Consider the following 15,926-nt stretch of genomic DNA (forward strand, 5'->3'; position numbering starts at 1 on the left):
TACAATGGATCACATGCTCCCTTCAGTTCCACTTTGACAATCATACCATTTGGGGCCCAGTCTCTTGATAATGCCCATATATAGCCTTGTTTTGGGTATGTATACTTCAGCTGATCATTTGACAGATGCTCTTTATTAGGAATTTGTATTGGAAACATTAACAAAACAGTGGCTGCTGCAGCTCTCTCATTTCTGATTCTTTGTTTAGATTTCTCGCTACGTCGGGAAGCAGAAAGAATTGATTTCTTAACCCAGCTCTGCACTTTAAGCAGAAGATAATGAGAACATTCTCATGTTAAGAAAAAACTTTCCTCTGCTGAAGGTCTGAAAATTCTTTCACTAATCAAGAGTACAGCATGCTGCATTTTTTATATTACTTTAAATTGCACAACAGAGATTTATCCACATCAAATAATGGTTTATAACCACCAAAAACTGACAGAGAAGCTGACATCGAGAGATCGTACATAATGCCAGTATTTAACTGGAATAAACAGAACCTGTCCTGGTGTCAGAATACAAGCTTGAAATGCAGCCCGTTCAAACTTGGGGAACTTAACTAAATCGGGATCCTCCACATCCACCTATAAAGCAAACACACAATTTGTTTTCAGGTCCAAAGATGGTTTGGTTCTTTAAAATTTAAATTATCAAATTTTTAGACTTTAGGCAGCTATTTACCTGGCTGGTGTTGTGAAGAATTTGGGTTTCATGTGGATATAAATTTTCTGATTCCTGTGGAGAGTACAGACGGATGTATTTTCTTCCAATTACCTGCAGGTAGAAGGATATAAATTTCCCATCTGTCATTAATCTGCACACTACCTGCTGAAATAGGGTTTTACTTCAGTTAATTAGTGATCAGTCTAATGCTCTATCCCTCTGTATCATGACAAGCACTTAACAGTAGAGTACAGCAGATTGCCAGATCCTGCGCAAAACAGGTAAAGTCATGATTTTTGCTACTGAGGAACAGGTACTCTATAATGAAGAATGAAATCCAATCAGATTGGGTTGTAAACTATATACCTAGCTTCATGGAACAGGTAAGATGTCCAGAATACCAGGGAGATGCTTTCAAGGAAGGGAAGGCAGCTCTTCCTCTTGAAATTAATTTTTAATTATATGGCACCCAGTCTCCACAGTGCTGCTGGGGCCAAACATAGCTAGAAGGAAACAATGGTGAAAGGATGGTGAATAAAAAAATATTGAGTTAGCCGTGCCTGCTGAGCTGAGCAGTGCTACATTCAAGATGGTAAAAGGTGATATTTCCAGATAGCAGCCAGTTGATCTTGAGCTTGTTCATACTCTACAAGGTCTAATTTTTCCACCACCATTAAATTTGTTCTCTACGTTGTGATGTGTAATTGGGAGAGTAGAATTAGAAAGGCAGCTGGACTGACTGACCTGCACTTCTCTGAGTTGCAGACAGGTGATGTTAAACTAACTGGCAGACTAAACTAAAGTTGCTAGGCTATGAAACTTCACAGGCACTTGTGCTCTCTGTTAGCAATAGAATAATGCCTCCATCACTAGCGACCCTTCAATTTGAGGAAGATCTCTACCACAGATTTAAATACGGGTCCTGAGAGGACTCTTGAGTCCGATCTGGGAACCACAGATCCGCCTGCAGCAGGTACAGATATTTTCTGGTGAATCAGCTGCCTGCTGGAAAAAAAGGTTTTTTCTTCAATTCCTTCTCTCTTCTCAGCTTCGAGGGCAAGGCACTTCTCCTTGACGTGGCGCCATTGAGGTTGGTTGGTGGCTTGCTCCTCCCAGCTTGTTATGTCCACATTAGTTTTCTTTGTAGCATTTCCTTCACCACCACAGGATCTCTGATCATGGGTGAGCTGAGAGTAGAGGGCTTGTTTTGGGAGGCGAGAGTCTGGCATCCACACACAATGTCCAGCCCAGCGAACTCTGTGGATGAGGATCATTGCTTCAATGCTGGTAACATTGGCTTCAGTGAGGATGCTGGCATTAGTGCAGCAATCTTCCCACTTGATGCGAAGGATCTTCCAGAGCCATTGCTGGTGGTACCTTTGCAGACTCTCGAGGTGCTGTTGATAGGACACCCAGGTTTTGCATCCATAAAGGAGTACAGGAATAACTATTGTCTTATAGACCTGAATCTTGGTGTCCTTATGTAGCTAACAGTCCATAAAAACACGCTGGAACACTTTCCCAAAGAAAGCACTTGTGCCCCGTATCCTCTGCTGGATCTCACTATCAATTTTTGCATTTTGAGAGAGTTCGCTACCGCGGTAGCAGAAGTGCTCGACTGTCTCCAAAGTCTGTCCCTCAATGGTGATTTGTGGTGGGTCATGTACAAGGCCTGAGGCAGGCTGATGGTGCACTTTAGTCTTTTTGAGATTAAGTGACAGTCCTAGGCTTTGGTAAGCTTGTGCAAAAAAAATCCAGTGTGGACTGAAAGTCATCCTCTTGTGTGTGCGAGAATGGCACAGTCATCAGCATACTGAAGATCACTAATGGATGCCCAGAGGACTTTAGACTTTGAGTGGAGATGTTGAAGATTAAACAGCTGCCCATCCATTCTGTATTGAATATCAACTCCATTAGGGAGGTGGTCTTTAATGAGGACCAAAATGACTGCTAAATAGATGGAGAACAGGGTTGGTGCAATAACACATCCTTGTTTACCAGTTTTGATGACAAAAGGGTCCGTCTCCAGGCCCTTATAGAAAATGGTGGTAGTCATCTGATCATGAAGAAGTCTTATGACCGTAAAAATGTTGGAAGGGCAGCCAAATCTGGCCAGCACCTTCCACACAACTTTGTGACTGATGGAGCTGAAGGCCATGTACAGGTCCTGATTTTGCTCCAGAGACTTTTCCTGGATTTGGTGGGCAAGGAAGATCATGTCAGTTGTCCTGTGGGATGGTCTGAAACCACACTGAGATTCTGGCAATATTTCCTCAGCAAAGGGAACTAATTGGTTTAAGAGGATACTGGTGAGAATTTCCCCTGCTGTAGATTTTCACCCTCCAACTTATCTCCTTTTTTAAAGATTGTAACAAGGTTGGCATTTCTCAAGTCTTCTGGAATCTTCTCATACCAGATTTGAATAAAAAGTTTGTGGACCTTCTTTACCAGTTCCTCACCTCCAAACTTGCAGACTTCAGCTGGTATGCCATCTGGTCCTATTGCCTTCTTGTTCTTGGTTTGCATGTGGGCTTGTGGTACTTCTCTAAGCATGGGGGAGGATCAGCAAGAGATTCTCTTTCATGTCTTGAGGTATGAATTCATAGTGGCATCAAACAGTTGATTCATGATTCAGGAGTAACTCAAAATGCTCCTTCCAACTGACTTTGATGGCTTAGCTGTTTTTAAAATACACTGACCCATCTTGGGCTCAGAGTGGTATAGGAGTATGGGGGCATGGACCATAAATGGCCCCTATTGCCTGAAAAAAGCTCCTCATGTCATGTATATGAGATCAAATCTCAATCTTGGCCTTTTCTCACCACAATTTGTTTTTGATGTCACGGATTTTCCTTTGAGCTTCGGTCTTGAGTTGCTGGTAGGACTCTTTCGTCTTTTGATTGTGATACGTCGTTTTGCCATATGCAATGAGCTTTTCTTTTCTGGCTGAGAGGGCCCTGAATATCAGCATCATTTTCATCAAACCAGTCTTGGTGATGGCAGGTGACACAGTCAATGGACTCAGCACATGTTGAAAGAGTTGCAGCCTTTAATCCCTTCCAGAAATTTTCATTATCATCATTGACTGTTAGTATGGTGGTCTCCAAGAAAGGTTTGATACTGCTGAAGTTTCTCCTGAGTCACTATATCCTGAAGAGACTTGACACTGAATTTTTTTCATATTGATTTTGCCTGCTTACAATGCCTTGATGTGATCTGGAAATTCATAGCCAGGCCTTAGGCAATACTGGGAAAAGAGAAGCAGCTGAACTAAAACTGGGGCTATGAGGTCCCCTGCTGCCCACAATACTCCACTCCTCATTCACTGACTGAGAATCTCCTCTTCTCAAGGCACAAGTGTCACAAGGCTAGCTGGAGCAGGACAAGGCATCCAGATTTTCCCTGATAATACTACCCTCTGCAAGGCCTTTCCTCCAGAAAGATCCCAGTATGCTTTGCAATCTATATACATTAGGGAATTCTTCCTATCAAAATGCAGTCACCACTGGGTGGAACGTGGCAACTGTTTAACTGCATGGCAATTCTAAACAGCCAGTTTTAGAAAAGTAAGTGAAAGAATACAATCTCTAATTGAAATGTAGTGTACTTAGGTAAGTAGGGCTAACACCCCTTCTCATTAACAAGCACACATAGGAAGGGCCTCAGTTATACGGCTCAGCTGAAAGCAGTGTGAAAGCATGCACTAGCTATATTTGTCTTAGTGCATTGACTGACGTGTCTGTTAAGAGTCTGAAGGGGAGAAAAGAGCAACTCTGAGTCTCCAGCCTGTACACAAACTCACAGTTGAACATCTTACGTTGTAAACTCTGGGCAGGTAATCTTCACGGGTTTGTGCTGCACTAGTACAAAGTAGCCCCAGTCCTGATCAGAGCCTCTGGGTGCTTCTGTAATGTAAACATTAAAAAACCTACCAGCACTAATTTGGCTGGGGTGAGAACACGGTTTAAACTCTGAATTTTCATGGAAGTACAAAGAGCTATTTCATAAGATAATCAGGGCTGATGGTGTTATTTGCCCTTGTGCTATAAACAGGGGCGGCTCTATGTATTTTGCTGCCCCAAGCACGGCAGTCAGGAGGCTTTCGGTGGCGCGCCTGCGGGAGGTCCGCTGGTAACGCGGATTCAGCGGCAGGAGGTCCGCCAGTCGTGCACCTTTGGCGTACCCGCCGCTGAAACTGCGGGACCGGCGGACCTCCTGCGGAAATGCCACCGAAGGCAGCCTGACTGCCACCCTCAGTGTGATCGGCAGGCCACTCCCTGCGGCTTGCCACCCCAGGCACGCACTTTGTGCGCTGCTGCCTGGAGCTGCCCCGGCTATGAATTCACACAAAACTCTGCTGCATCCTAGAGAGGAAAAGGAAGGTTTTATGGATAATGCCCCATGCAGGGAATCTGGAGAAATGGGTTCTTCCCAGCTCTGCCATGGACTCCAGGTGTGACCTTGGGAAACTCTCTTCTCCTTTCTGTGCCTGGGTTCCTCACCTGTAAAATGGAGATAAATAATACTTCCCTACCTCATCGGATGTGGATAGCATAAATCTGTTAACATCTGTCAGATGCTGATATGCAAAGGTGGTAAACACAACAGAGACATAGTAAACTATTCACACATGCCACTCTTATCAATCAAGCCTTTAGCTACCCTTGTCTCTAGTACTTATGTACGTTCTGGCTGTACTGTTAAAGTTACACTCGGGTTATGCAGTTATAAAAAAAAAAAATAGAGTACAGACCTGGACTAAGAAATTTTGCTGTGGATCTTGATGAAGAGGTGAGATGGTTCCCTCTGGGCCAAACCAAGCATTAATGGTGATGTTATCTTCTTCCCCTTCCCCCAGGCTGCAGTAATCAGGGATGCAAATATCCTGCTTCAGTTCTGGAATCTACTCTCAATAACCAACAACACCACAGAAATGAAATTAATAGGCAGCAGGTTTAAAACAAGCAAAAGGAAGTATTTCTTCACACAACACACAGCCAACCTGTGGAGCTCATTGCCAGAGAATGTTGTGAAGGCCAAGACTATAACAGGGTTAAAAAAAGAACTAGGTAAGTTCATGGAGGATAGGCCCATCAATGGCTATTAGCCAAGATGGGCAGTGATGGTGTCCCTAGCCTCTGTTTGCCAGGAGCTGGTACTGGACAGCAGTGGATGGATCACTCGATGACTGCCAGTTCTATTAATTTCCTTTGGAGCACCTGGCATTGACCACTGTTGGAAGACAGGATACTGGGCTAGATGGACCTTAGGTCTGACCCATTGTGGCTGTTCTTAGGTTCCTATGTAAAAGTACACAATGACCGCATGCATGTGCTGATGTGCAGAGCAGCATAAATATGGATGGCATGTCCAGAACAGACGACTAGGCCTTATCTCAAAGTGCAGACAATGTCACTTAGATCAACACAATGGACAGAAGTGAGATAACCCATGTAAATCATATTTCCAAAATTATAAACCAGCTAGTTAAATAAACCACAAAGGTTGGATTGTTCAACAGGGTCGGCAGAAGAGTAAGGTCACTGAAGATCTGTAGGAACAGTCCCCAAACTACTGTAATGTAAAGCCAAAATCTACAGGAATGTTTTTAATTCTGCAGAGAAATTTTCTTCTTTAGTAGTTAAACTCAAAACACCGTAAGAAACACTAATGAAAATATTGTTTTATTAGTGAATTGACTATATTAATAGCATGTTGATCAAGTTTATTAAAATCTTTTGCATCTTAATAGAACTCAAATAAAATTAACATATTTAATCTACTTTTAAAAAAATGTCCTGCCATTCCCACTCGCTTTCTCCTAATCACAATACATACTTGCTCCATTCTCCTCTTCCTCAGTCTGCACAGGGCTTCATACCCTTCCCATCATTACAATATCTGAACACCAAAGATTTAGTTTTTCTTCCTATTTCCCCTGGGACAGTTAGAATTTTTTTTTTATTGTTACTATTTAATTATTTTTCCTTCTTCCTCTGTTCCCACCTCCTCCTTTCGCATAATTGTTACAAGTGTCTTTACTCATGGGCTGAGACCTGCTCAGTAATTCTTTGTATTGTGATAGCATACAAAGGCTGCCTTCTGGATCAAGACACCATGCTGCTGGGCACTGTGCAGACAGAGACCGTGTCCCTGGCCAGAGAGCTTACAATGTAAGTGGAGACATGACAAGATGAAAGAAGCCAAAATAGAGAGAAGGTAGAGGAAACAGGGGAATGAGAATTACAAGAATGAGTCAGCATGGTAGTAATGCATGTGTCTTGGCAGAGGAGCAGATTGCTCTTGAACTATGAAATTAACCCTTCCTCCCCATCCTTCAGTCTGACCCTTGTCACCCCAGTCTACACCCCTCACCAGACATCTCCCCTCCAGCAAACTGGAAGGAAGGTTCAGAAGTAACTACACAAGCGGAGAGAGGAACAGTTTACTGTCTGAAGATGTGTAGAGAGTAGGGACAGCAGCCCTTAGAAGTGGGGCCACAGTCACTGGAGTTTCAGAAGACAATTCACTTGTCCTGCAGTGGTGACTATGATCAGGGATGTGTGATCAGCAACAGAAAGTGATCCCTGGCTTATTTTAAATCCATACACAGTCTAGAGTCATTCCAACCCTCTTATCTAGTCTCGCCAAGAGCAGACAAAGATCACTGTAAATGAGACTGTAGCACCAGGGAGGTCACTAGGTGACACTACTATAGACTGCTACCAGTTCTGTTTATCTGAACACCCAGGGAGTAGATGATGAAATAAAGCTTGTTGCCTACTGAACTGATTGCTTGTAAAGACTGTTCCCTGTCCAAATTTCTGACAGTTATTTCCTGGGTGCAGAGCTGCTGCTCAAGTTATATTCACACACACAAGCAGCATGACATGGTCACAAAGCATTACAAAGGCTGGATTTTCTCACCACTGAAAAGGTACCACCACACTAAACAGGATAGATCCAGGGTAGAGTTACAGACACTCCCTATCCCTTCAAGTTACGCTGCAGGTGGGAAATCCCAAAACATTATGAAGAATACGGAGTCTCCTTCCAACTAACAGAGTGTCCAGGCTGCAGCTGAAATCCTCAGTACAACCCATATGCTGGGAGAAAACTGACTGGTGCAGAGGACCACATGGTTTGGACAGAGACCTTCCTTAGTGGAGGATTTATTAAAGGGGATACTCTATATCCTAATAAAGAGGATAGGATAGAAGTTGATAAAAAGAACAGTAAGATCTGAAGAAAAACAGTCAAAGGACAAAAAGTCCCATTCAATTACATCACATGAAGGCAAACAACTAAATACTAACACGTTTTATAAATGCTTGTAAATAAATGCTACAAGTCTAAATATTAAAATGGGTGAATTTGAGTGCCTGGTATTAAATGAGGCAACAGGCATCACAGAAACTTGGTGGAATGATGATAATCAATGGGATACAATAATACCAGGGTACGAAATACACAGAAATGACAGAGCAGGCCACACTGGGTGCGGGGAGGGGTGGTGGCACTATATGTGAAAGAAAGTAGAGTCAAATATACTAAAAATCTTAAATGAATCAAACTGTACTATAGAATCTCTAGGGGTAGAAATTCCATGCTTGAATAGTAAGAGTACAGCAGGAAGAATATATTACTGCCCACCTGACCAGGATGGTGATTGTGAAATCACCAGGGAGATTAGAGAGGCTATAAAAACAGAAACTCCAGTAATAAATGGGGGATTTCAACTATTCCTGTATTGTCATCTCAGGAAGGGATGCAGGGATAAACTTTTTAGATGCCATTAATGACTGATTCTTGGAGCAGCCAGTTCTTTAACTCAGAAGGAGAGAGGCAATTCTATTCAGCTTCCTGGGTTCATTAGTAATCTTCCTGGACTCTAGGGAGATTACTGATGAACCTGGAAAGCTCAGTAGCACATACTTCCTTCTCAGCAGCCTCAGAACCTGCATGGGGCATATCAAAATCTTCTGGACCTTAGAGACACTTTTCCCCGGGTGGCTTGGGGTCTGGGCTGGGGAGGCATGGTGTGGCTGGAGCTGGACTGGGACTCCTCCAGGCAGGTGGGGAGAGGCCTAAGGGCTTTGGTCAGCCCGCATCAACTCTGGCTGAGGAGGGGTTGGGTAGCGGGTCTTGGGGTCCGGCTGCGGGCTGAAGCTGGTACTAGAGGGTGCGCATAAGCCACCCCCCTGAGCGACATAAGTTACATCGACCTAAGCGCCAGTGTGGACAGTGCTATGTCAGCAGGACAGCTATTGCCTCTCCCAGAAGTAGATTTATTATGCTAACAGGAGAGGTCTCTCCCGCTGGCATAAAGCGTCTTCACCAGACATGCTCCAGCAATGCAGCTGCGCTGATGAAGCTTTTAGTGTAGACTAGCCTGCACCAACAGAAGTTGATCCAGTGAAAGACATTATCTTGTCTCTACAGCAAGCTGAAAAAAAATTCTTTTTAGATTTACCTGATCAAAAAGTTGATGCTGGGCAAGGTATCCAATGCTATTCTGGAATTACAGGAGAGAAAAAGAGAATGAATAATGATGTATAGGGTCTGGCTTCACATTTATGAAAGTTACTTATAAATAAAGTCAATTACTGGCATAATTTATTCTGAATAATAACTGACTATTTTGGCTGTAAATGCTCCTTTTGCTGGAGATATGATGCCATGTGGTCCTGCCAGCTCAGAGACTTCTGATCCTGATGCTTGTGCCACAGTGCAGGGATGTTTAGTTTCTAATCTGATGTTCCATTTCTTCACATCCCTTGTTACAGGCTGCAGTGACATTGGATCTCATGAGACCTCACAGAGCACCATAATCAATTAGAGGAACAGTACTGTTCCTATGGGGCTTGGTCTCAGGCAGCTAGCCTTCACTAGACAGGGTCAGGCCAGGCAGATATAGTCACCATCTGGGACAGAATGACTGCTTCAGAGAGGGAGGGCAAAAAAGGGGAAGAAATCGTGAGAGATTTTCTAGAGTCCTTGTTCCACCTGTAACAGAAGCTTCAGAGAAGGGATCTATGCAATAGCAGGATGAGGCCTCTGCAGCTCCAGACCCATATTGTCTGTAATATCAGTGAACATGACCAAGGGGTGAGTTTGTTTTCTAATCACACTAACATCTTCACAGTTTCAGTGAGTCACATATAAGACTCATGGGAAAGTGGAGGAGCAAATATGCTGTGAAGAGCACAAAGAACATTCGCGGGATGAGTCTCCTGATGGCACCTGTGCAACCATCCAAACCAGCAGGCCTGTAAAATCCCTTCTATGGCCAGGGAGTCCCCCTTGAAACAGGCAAAGTTTTAGATTGTTCATTGAGAGTCTCACACATAGATCAATATATATGTAACTAGAATCATACAATATCAGAGCTGGAAGGGACCTCAGGAGGTATCTAGTCCAACCCCCTGCTCAAAGCAGGACAATCCCCAGACAGATTTTTACCCCAGTTCCCTAAATGGCCCCCTCAGGAATCGAACTCACAGCCCTGGGTTTAGCAGGCTGAAGCTCAAACCACTGAACTATCCATCCCACATGGGGCATCCCAGAAGAGGGGTGGTCTTAAGTCACCTGCTCAATGCTTAGAAAAGCTCCTAAAATTCCAGTCCATTAACATCTAGATGAGGAGAAAGCGAGTCAGTGGTGCAAACTGGGGACTTCCAATTCCTAAAAATACTTCAGGCACCATGACTCATGTAAGACAGCTGTCCCCAAACTTTTTACCTTGTGCCCCTCCTTACCCCTGTCCTCCTCCTCCCTCCCCCCGTAGCGGATAGAAGTAAAGAGGCTGAGGTTGGAGCCACAGCTGGGAGCAGGGGCAAGGCCTCAGTTGGGCATGTGGCTGTCAGCCGGGGCCTCCAAATGTTCCTCCGGGGCCCCAAAGGGGGCACGCTCCACAGTTTGGGAACTCTGGTGTAAGGTATTGTGCAAGCAGCTCTCTGTTCTAATACCCTTTGCCAAGTGTGTATAGGACAGAATTCCCCAGTCCAATACCAGCCTTTGTCTGGAGATAAAACAATGTGAAAGTAACAGACCTTGTTCACGATATACTGATCAATGAAGTCATTGACAGTCATGAGTGTCTGAGACCATTCCTCATCGGTATACCGGGAACCCACTTCCACAGGAACGGTGCGGCAGCCAGCGATTTGACGGAGATAATCCAGACTGGAAGAAAACAGGTTCCATTATTTTCAATCTTAGCTTTAACATTTTCATTATTTTTCCTGGCTTGGATGTCAGATGGGAAATCCATTTTCTGAGAGAGTTTTGTGAACACAGAACATTAGTATCACAGAGCAGCTGCCTCTGTCCTTTGCCCTGACTAAGAAGATTATGGAAACATCCTGAGTACTCCAGTGGAGCGTTTGCCTGATGGCATGGGTGGCAGGTGAACTGCTGGCTGTGAGAGGCTAGCCCCTAGCCAGCCCTGCCATCCCGTGGCCCTGGTCCCCTTCTCCCACCAGAGCTCCCCCTCAATCCTAAGCATCAGGCGGGCAGCGGGCAGCCCCCGCCTGCCCCCAAGCACAGCGCGGGCAGGCAGTGCAGAGTCCCTCCAAGTGTAGGTCAGGCCCCCCCCCCCAGCACAGAGTGGGCTGTGCACGGCTCCCCTGAGTCCCCGCAACCACAAAGTGGGCAGCTCCAGAGCCTCCAGCAAACCCCCCCAGCCCCCAAGCACGCTGGGCAGCCCCAGCAGCACTGAAGAAGAGCAGCCTGTCTGGGCTGGGGCCAAGGGGGAAAAGGGCAAGCAGGAGGGGGCTTTGGCAATAAGTGTGGGTGGGGCCACGTGGGGCTGTTTGCGGGGGGCACAGCCTATTGGATGCACCGCTCATGCCTGATGGCATGTAAACAACACTTCCTGAGACACCCATTTTCCAGAAAGAGTATCCCTATGAGAAAAGGTGGAAGCTGCATTGCTTGGAATATTATTATTAATTATTTTCTATTTACACAGCCCCTGAAGTCTGGTGGGCAATTTACAAGACTAATATGCAGAGAAGGCCTCTGCTCTCAAAAGCCAGCCAACCAGAAAGATCAAGGATGCAGGCAGCAAAGGGATGAGCAGTGAGGTTTGTATGCATCTTAATACCACAATTTTTCTTCAATTAAAAAAAACCCATTTCCTATTTGAACACATCTTTGAGAAGAGAAAAAGGGTTTAATAAGAGTACTGAGTGAATAATGAACCATCATTTATTCAATGAATGTTGCTTCTATTTGTGCTTGTGGATATCAGCAAGCAGGTAAGAGTCTCCTCAAATTAATTTGAGAGTTTTTTGTAAATTTATTTTACTCTATAGATTAATCAGGGGCTTTTGGCTACAAATATTCACTACACAATATTGAGATTTTAGGTGCATTCTTAGTTGAATGTTAAGGTAAGTCACACGACATCATTAGGCTGAGCCTGAAAGCACTTCCAGTGTTAATATTTGTGCTTGTCAATGAAATATTTCATTTCCAATCATTCTTGTACATTCAACTTTTAAATTCACTTTCATCAAATATTTCTCAATAAATTTTGATTGTGTGAATGTTTGCAGAAACAAGAGACATGGCTGAGGCAAATTCAAATAAATAACCGTGAGAATCTTTGGCAATACATGCCCAGCTCTGATGTATAGCACTAGAAAATACACCAAAGAGAGGTTCCCTGTATTGGCCTCCGAAAAGATGGCCTTGATGAGAAACCAGCTCTCTTCCAACATCCAATTTCTATTATTCTATCATTAGCAAGGCAGAATCTATTAGGATGTAAGTTTCTGAACTGGATCTGTTACAGCCAAGTACTATTAGCAATGAAAAATATTTCAGAAGTAGAGCAAATTATGCAGCAAGATGATGCTCCTAACAGGAATCACTGCAGCTGGCATTTCATACCTTACAGAGGCATATGTTATTCTGGGCTTGAGTTAATTGGTGCAGAAAACATGCTTGCTTAATCAGGGCAACAGATGAAGCTGTTTTTAAGCTCTTGTCCTCACCTCCATTTCTTCATACATGGCCAGTGGTCAACAATACCCTCCAGGATGACAGGCTTTGTTGGAATCATATAATTTTCTCTGAAATGCTCTAGAGAAGGGCAGTGAAGCCGCGGAATAGCTTCTTCTGATTTTATTGATGGAACGGTAGTGTGGTCATTCCGGATTTTCTGAAACACAGGGATTTTTTAGCATAACAAAGTAACCTGCCCTTTATTACATCAGACAACACGTATGATAAAAATAGCGTTAGTCTCTCCCAGCAAAGGAGATGCTGAAATCACTTGAACTGAGGATGTAACACTAACAGGGAAAAGCTACTGTCAACCTGTGGAACTCCTTGCCAAAGGATGTTGTGAAGGACAGGACTACAACAGGGTTAAAAAAAGAACTAGATAAATTCATGGAGGATGGGGCTACCAATGGCTATTAGCCAGGTTGGGCAGGGATGGTGTCCCAAGCCTCTGTTTGCCGGAAGCTGGGAATGGGTGACAGGATGGATCACTTGATGGTTACCTGTTCTGTTCATTCTCTTTGGGACACCCGACATTGGCCACTTTCAGAAGACAGGATACTGAGCTAGGTGGACCTTTGATCTGACCCAGTATGGCCGTTCTTATGTTCTTAAGCAGAATGGGGATAAAATCCTCAGCACTCCTCCAACCTGCAAAGACTTCCCAAAATACCCAGGAGTCTGAAGTAAACTGCTCTTATGTCCTAAGCGCATATGGATGGAGAAGACAGATTTACAGATTCCCTCAGGCATACTAGTGAGTGTGTGGGGAAGCTGACCTCCCCTTTGTGTTGCTTGCCCTGCCTCTTTGTATTGCATGTCAGTGGAACAGCCTGCAGTGTCTCACAAAAATCTCACAATTAGTAGCTGGTGGACTGACTTATGGAGGCTGCAATTATCAGTTCTTTTCTCAGCAGCAGGATATAGAATAGGAACAAAACCAGAAAAGGAAAAGAGATTTCAGCTGGTCACCAAATAAACAAAAACAACATAAAATGTACAGAGAGCTGAGATCTCTGCTTTTACTCAAGGATGAGAGAGGCCCAGTTACATGATTTACCGTCCCAAGATCAGTGGCTCCTTGACCCAACCTGGATTTTGGGATCTAGTTGTTTGCTGGAATCATCAGTTCCTATTCTGTGTGTAATGCAGTGGTGGGCAAGAACATTGAGAGCTGCTACCTTTCTTTGTCCCTCCTTTGTGTCTTCTTCAGCAGATCGTTTCCCATACGTCAGATGCTTCTGAAGGACATTAATTATCCTAACCAGAATGTTATCCAATATGGATGCTCCCATCAGCAGTCCCATGTCACAGATCCGAATTGTATCTGCTATGCTGCCTTGCTCATTGCACATACACAGCACTTTGAAAAGGCAGCCATAAGAATAGACTCGTCGCCAGTCCTTGTCCACATCTCTCCAAGTCCCAATATTAAGCTTTTCCCAAGAGTAATCTATTATTATTTCACTGACTTGTAAGCACGTTTCCCTTGTGCTTCCAGAGCAGAGGCTTTCAGCTCCATAGAGGAGGTCTCTAGCTTGCTGGAGTAGTGAGATGACACTTTCCTCCACTTTCTCACTGAAGTCCAATTTTAGGTCTTCCTTAGTGTTGGGCAGCAATGCCCTGATGTCTGCCCACAGGGTGTTCCCTGCTGAGACCTGATCTGCAGTGGGGCAGGAGCTTGTGGCTAGGCCCTCAGGAGAGCTGGGTTGGGACATGAGGCCCCCCAGAGGCTGACTACTGCTACTGGACAGCTGGGATTAGGGACCGATTCTCTTGCCCCACCACCTTCTGTAAACAAACACAAATGCTACTTGTGAGCAGAGCCAAAGGGGCCCAATGTGGAAGCCAGGAAGTCACAGTGCCAGACTGAGAGCACCTCACCCCATGCAGCCACTTGCCCCAAGAGCACCCTCCTCACCTCGTGCACCGCGCCCTCTGAGCGTGCCCCACTCCCATACACCCCCTCATTCCATGCACCCCTCCCTCAGTGCCCCACCCTGTGCATCCCCTCACCTCATGAGCACCCTCCTCACCTCATGCACTCCTCCCTCTGGGAGTGCCCCACCCCCTCGCCCCATGTACCCCCCCCAGTGCCCCACCTCATGCATCCTGTCACCCCAAGAGCACCCTCCTCGCCTCATGTACCCCCCCGAGAGTACCCCACCCCCATGCACCCATCCCTCAGTGCTCCACCCCATGCATCCCCTCACCCCAAGAGCACCTTCCTTGCCTTGTGACCCCTCCCTCTGAAAGTGCCCCACCCCCATACACCCCCTCACTCCATGCACTCCTCCCTCAGTGCCCCACCCTGTGCATCCCCTCACCTCATGAGCACCCTCCTCACCTTGTGCACCCCTCCCTCTGAGTGCCCCATCCCCTCACCCCATGCACCCCCCTCAGTGCCCCACCTCGTGCATCCTGTCACCCCAAGAGCACCCTCCTCGCCTCATGCACCCCTCCCTCTGAGAGTGCCACCCAAGGCCCTTAGAGCACCCTTCCCCCATGCATCCCTCCCTCAGTGCCCCACCCTGTGCATCCCCTCACCCCATGCACCCCCCTCAGTGCCCCGCCCTATGCATCCCCTCACCCCTAGAGCGCCCCCCCGCACCCCGCGGGGAACCGCCTCGCACCTCTCAGCAGCGCCGCCTGTCGGAGCCCTGCAGCCAGCACCCGGCCCACCACGGCGCCCCGAGTTCCGCATCTACTGGGCCTGCGCAGCCCCGCTCCCAGCTGAGCTGAGAGGGCGGAGACGGCGCCTCCTGCCGTCCTCCCGCTTCCCGGCCGCGCGCGGGCCCCAGATGGGGGCGGGGCCTGGCCGGAGCAGCGTCCGTGGCCTGCGGGGAGCGCAGTGGAGTGCCGCCCGCCCGCCCGCCCGGCCGCGGCGCTGCCTCGGACCGCGCCGCGCGGAGGGGGCGACAGCCAAGCGCGGCAGTCCCTCGTGGGCCCGGCAGCGACAGAGATATCGGTGGACCCCGCCCACGCTGGCCCGGACGGCGTCCCGGCCATGCACTGTAGGGGCGGCGCGCGGGGATGCCGAAGCAGCGGGGCGGGCGACCCACAAGGGCAAACCGTGAGAAACGGTCTCAGACGGGAGGACGGGGAGGGAGATCGGGCGGGACGTAACCTCAACCACCCGCGGTGAAGTGGTAAGAAGACGGGGCGACTACCAACGCCCGCGTGTAAGTAATGGGGAGGGGGGCGGGACGTACCAACCACCGTGAAGTAACGGACGGGGGATCGGACGGGAC

The 15,926-nt window shown here is 46.6% G+C and overlaps 1 protein-coding gene across 4 annotated transcripts; it reads right to left on the reverse strand.

Moving 5' to 3' along the window:
• Positions 1-114: 114 nt before the first annotated feature.
• Positions 115-15,459, reverse strand: KDM8 (lysine demethylase 8). 4 transcript variants are annotated; one of them, XM_032789211.2, is made up of 8 exons: positions 15,309-15,459; positions 13,857-14,466; positions 12,666-12,832; positions 10,716-10,848; positions 9,137-9,178; positions 5,417-5,566; positions 682-774; positions 115-584 (listed from the first exon to the last, which is right to left on the reverse strand). In XM_032789211.2, exons 2-8 carry the CDS (start codon positions 14,391-14,393, stop codon positions 420-422), a joined length of 1,287 nt encoding a protein of 428 aa, XP_032645102.1. In that variant the 5' UTR covers positions 14,394-14,466; positions 15,309-15,459; the 3' UTR covers positions 115-419. The 4 variants fall into 4 exon arrangements, with proteins under 4 accessions (XP_032645102.1, XP_032645104.1, XP_032645106.1 ...); XM_032789213.2 differs by lacking the exon at positions 9,137-9,178; XM_032789215.2 differs by lacking the exon at positions 5,417-5,566.
• Positions 15,460-15,926: the final 467 nt, after the last annotated feature.

Source organism: Chelonoidis abingdonii, unplaced genomic scaffold (assembly GCF_003597395.2).
Source record: "Chelonoidis abingdonii isolate Lonesome George unplaced genomic scaffold, CheloAbing_2.0 scaffold0003, whole genome shotgun sequence".
Lineage (NCBI taxonomy): Eukaryota > Metazoa > Chordata > Testudines > Testudinidae > Chelonoidis > Chelonoidis abingdonii.

What these genes read in the sequence shown, in the direction of transcription:
- KDM8 (XM_032789211.2), bottom strand. Translation starts at nt 14,393, where the DNA reads ATGTCCCAACCCAGCTCTCCTGAGGGCCTAGCCACAAGCTCCTGCCCC. An exon ending in CCATGTATGAAGAAATGGAG is followed by an intron (nt 10,849 to 12,665) that starts GTGAGGACAAGA and finishes GTTTTCTTCCAG; the next exon opens with TCTGGATTATCTCCGTCAAA. An exon ending in ATCAGTATATCGTGAACAAG is followed by an intron (nt 9,179 to 10,715) that starts GTCTGTTACTTT and finishes CTGTAATTCCAG; the next exon opens with AATAGCATTGGATACCTTGC.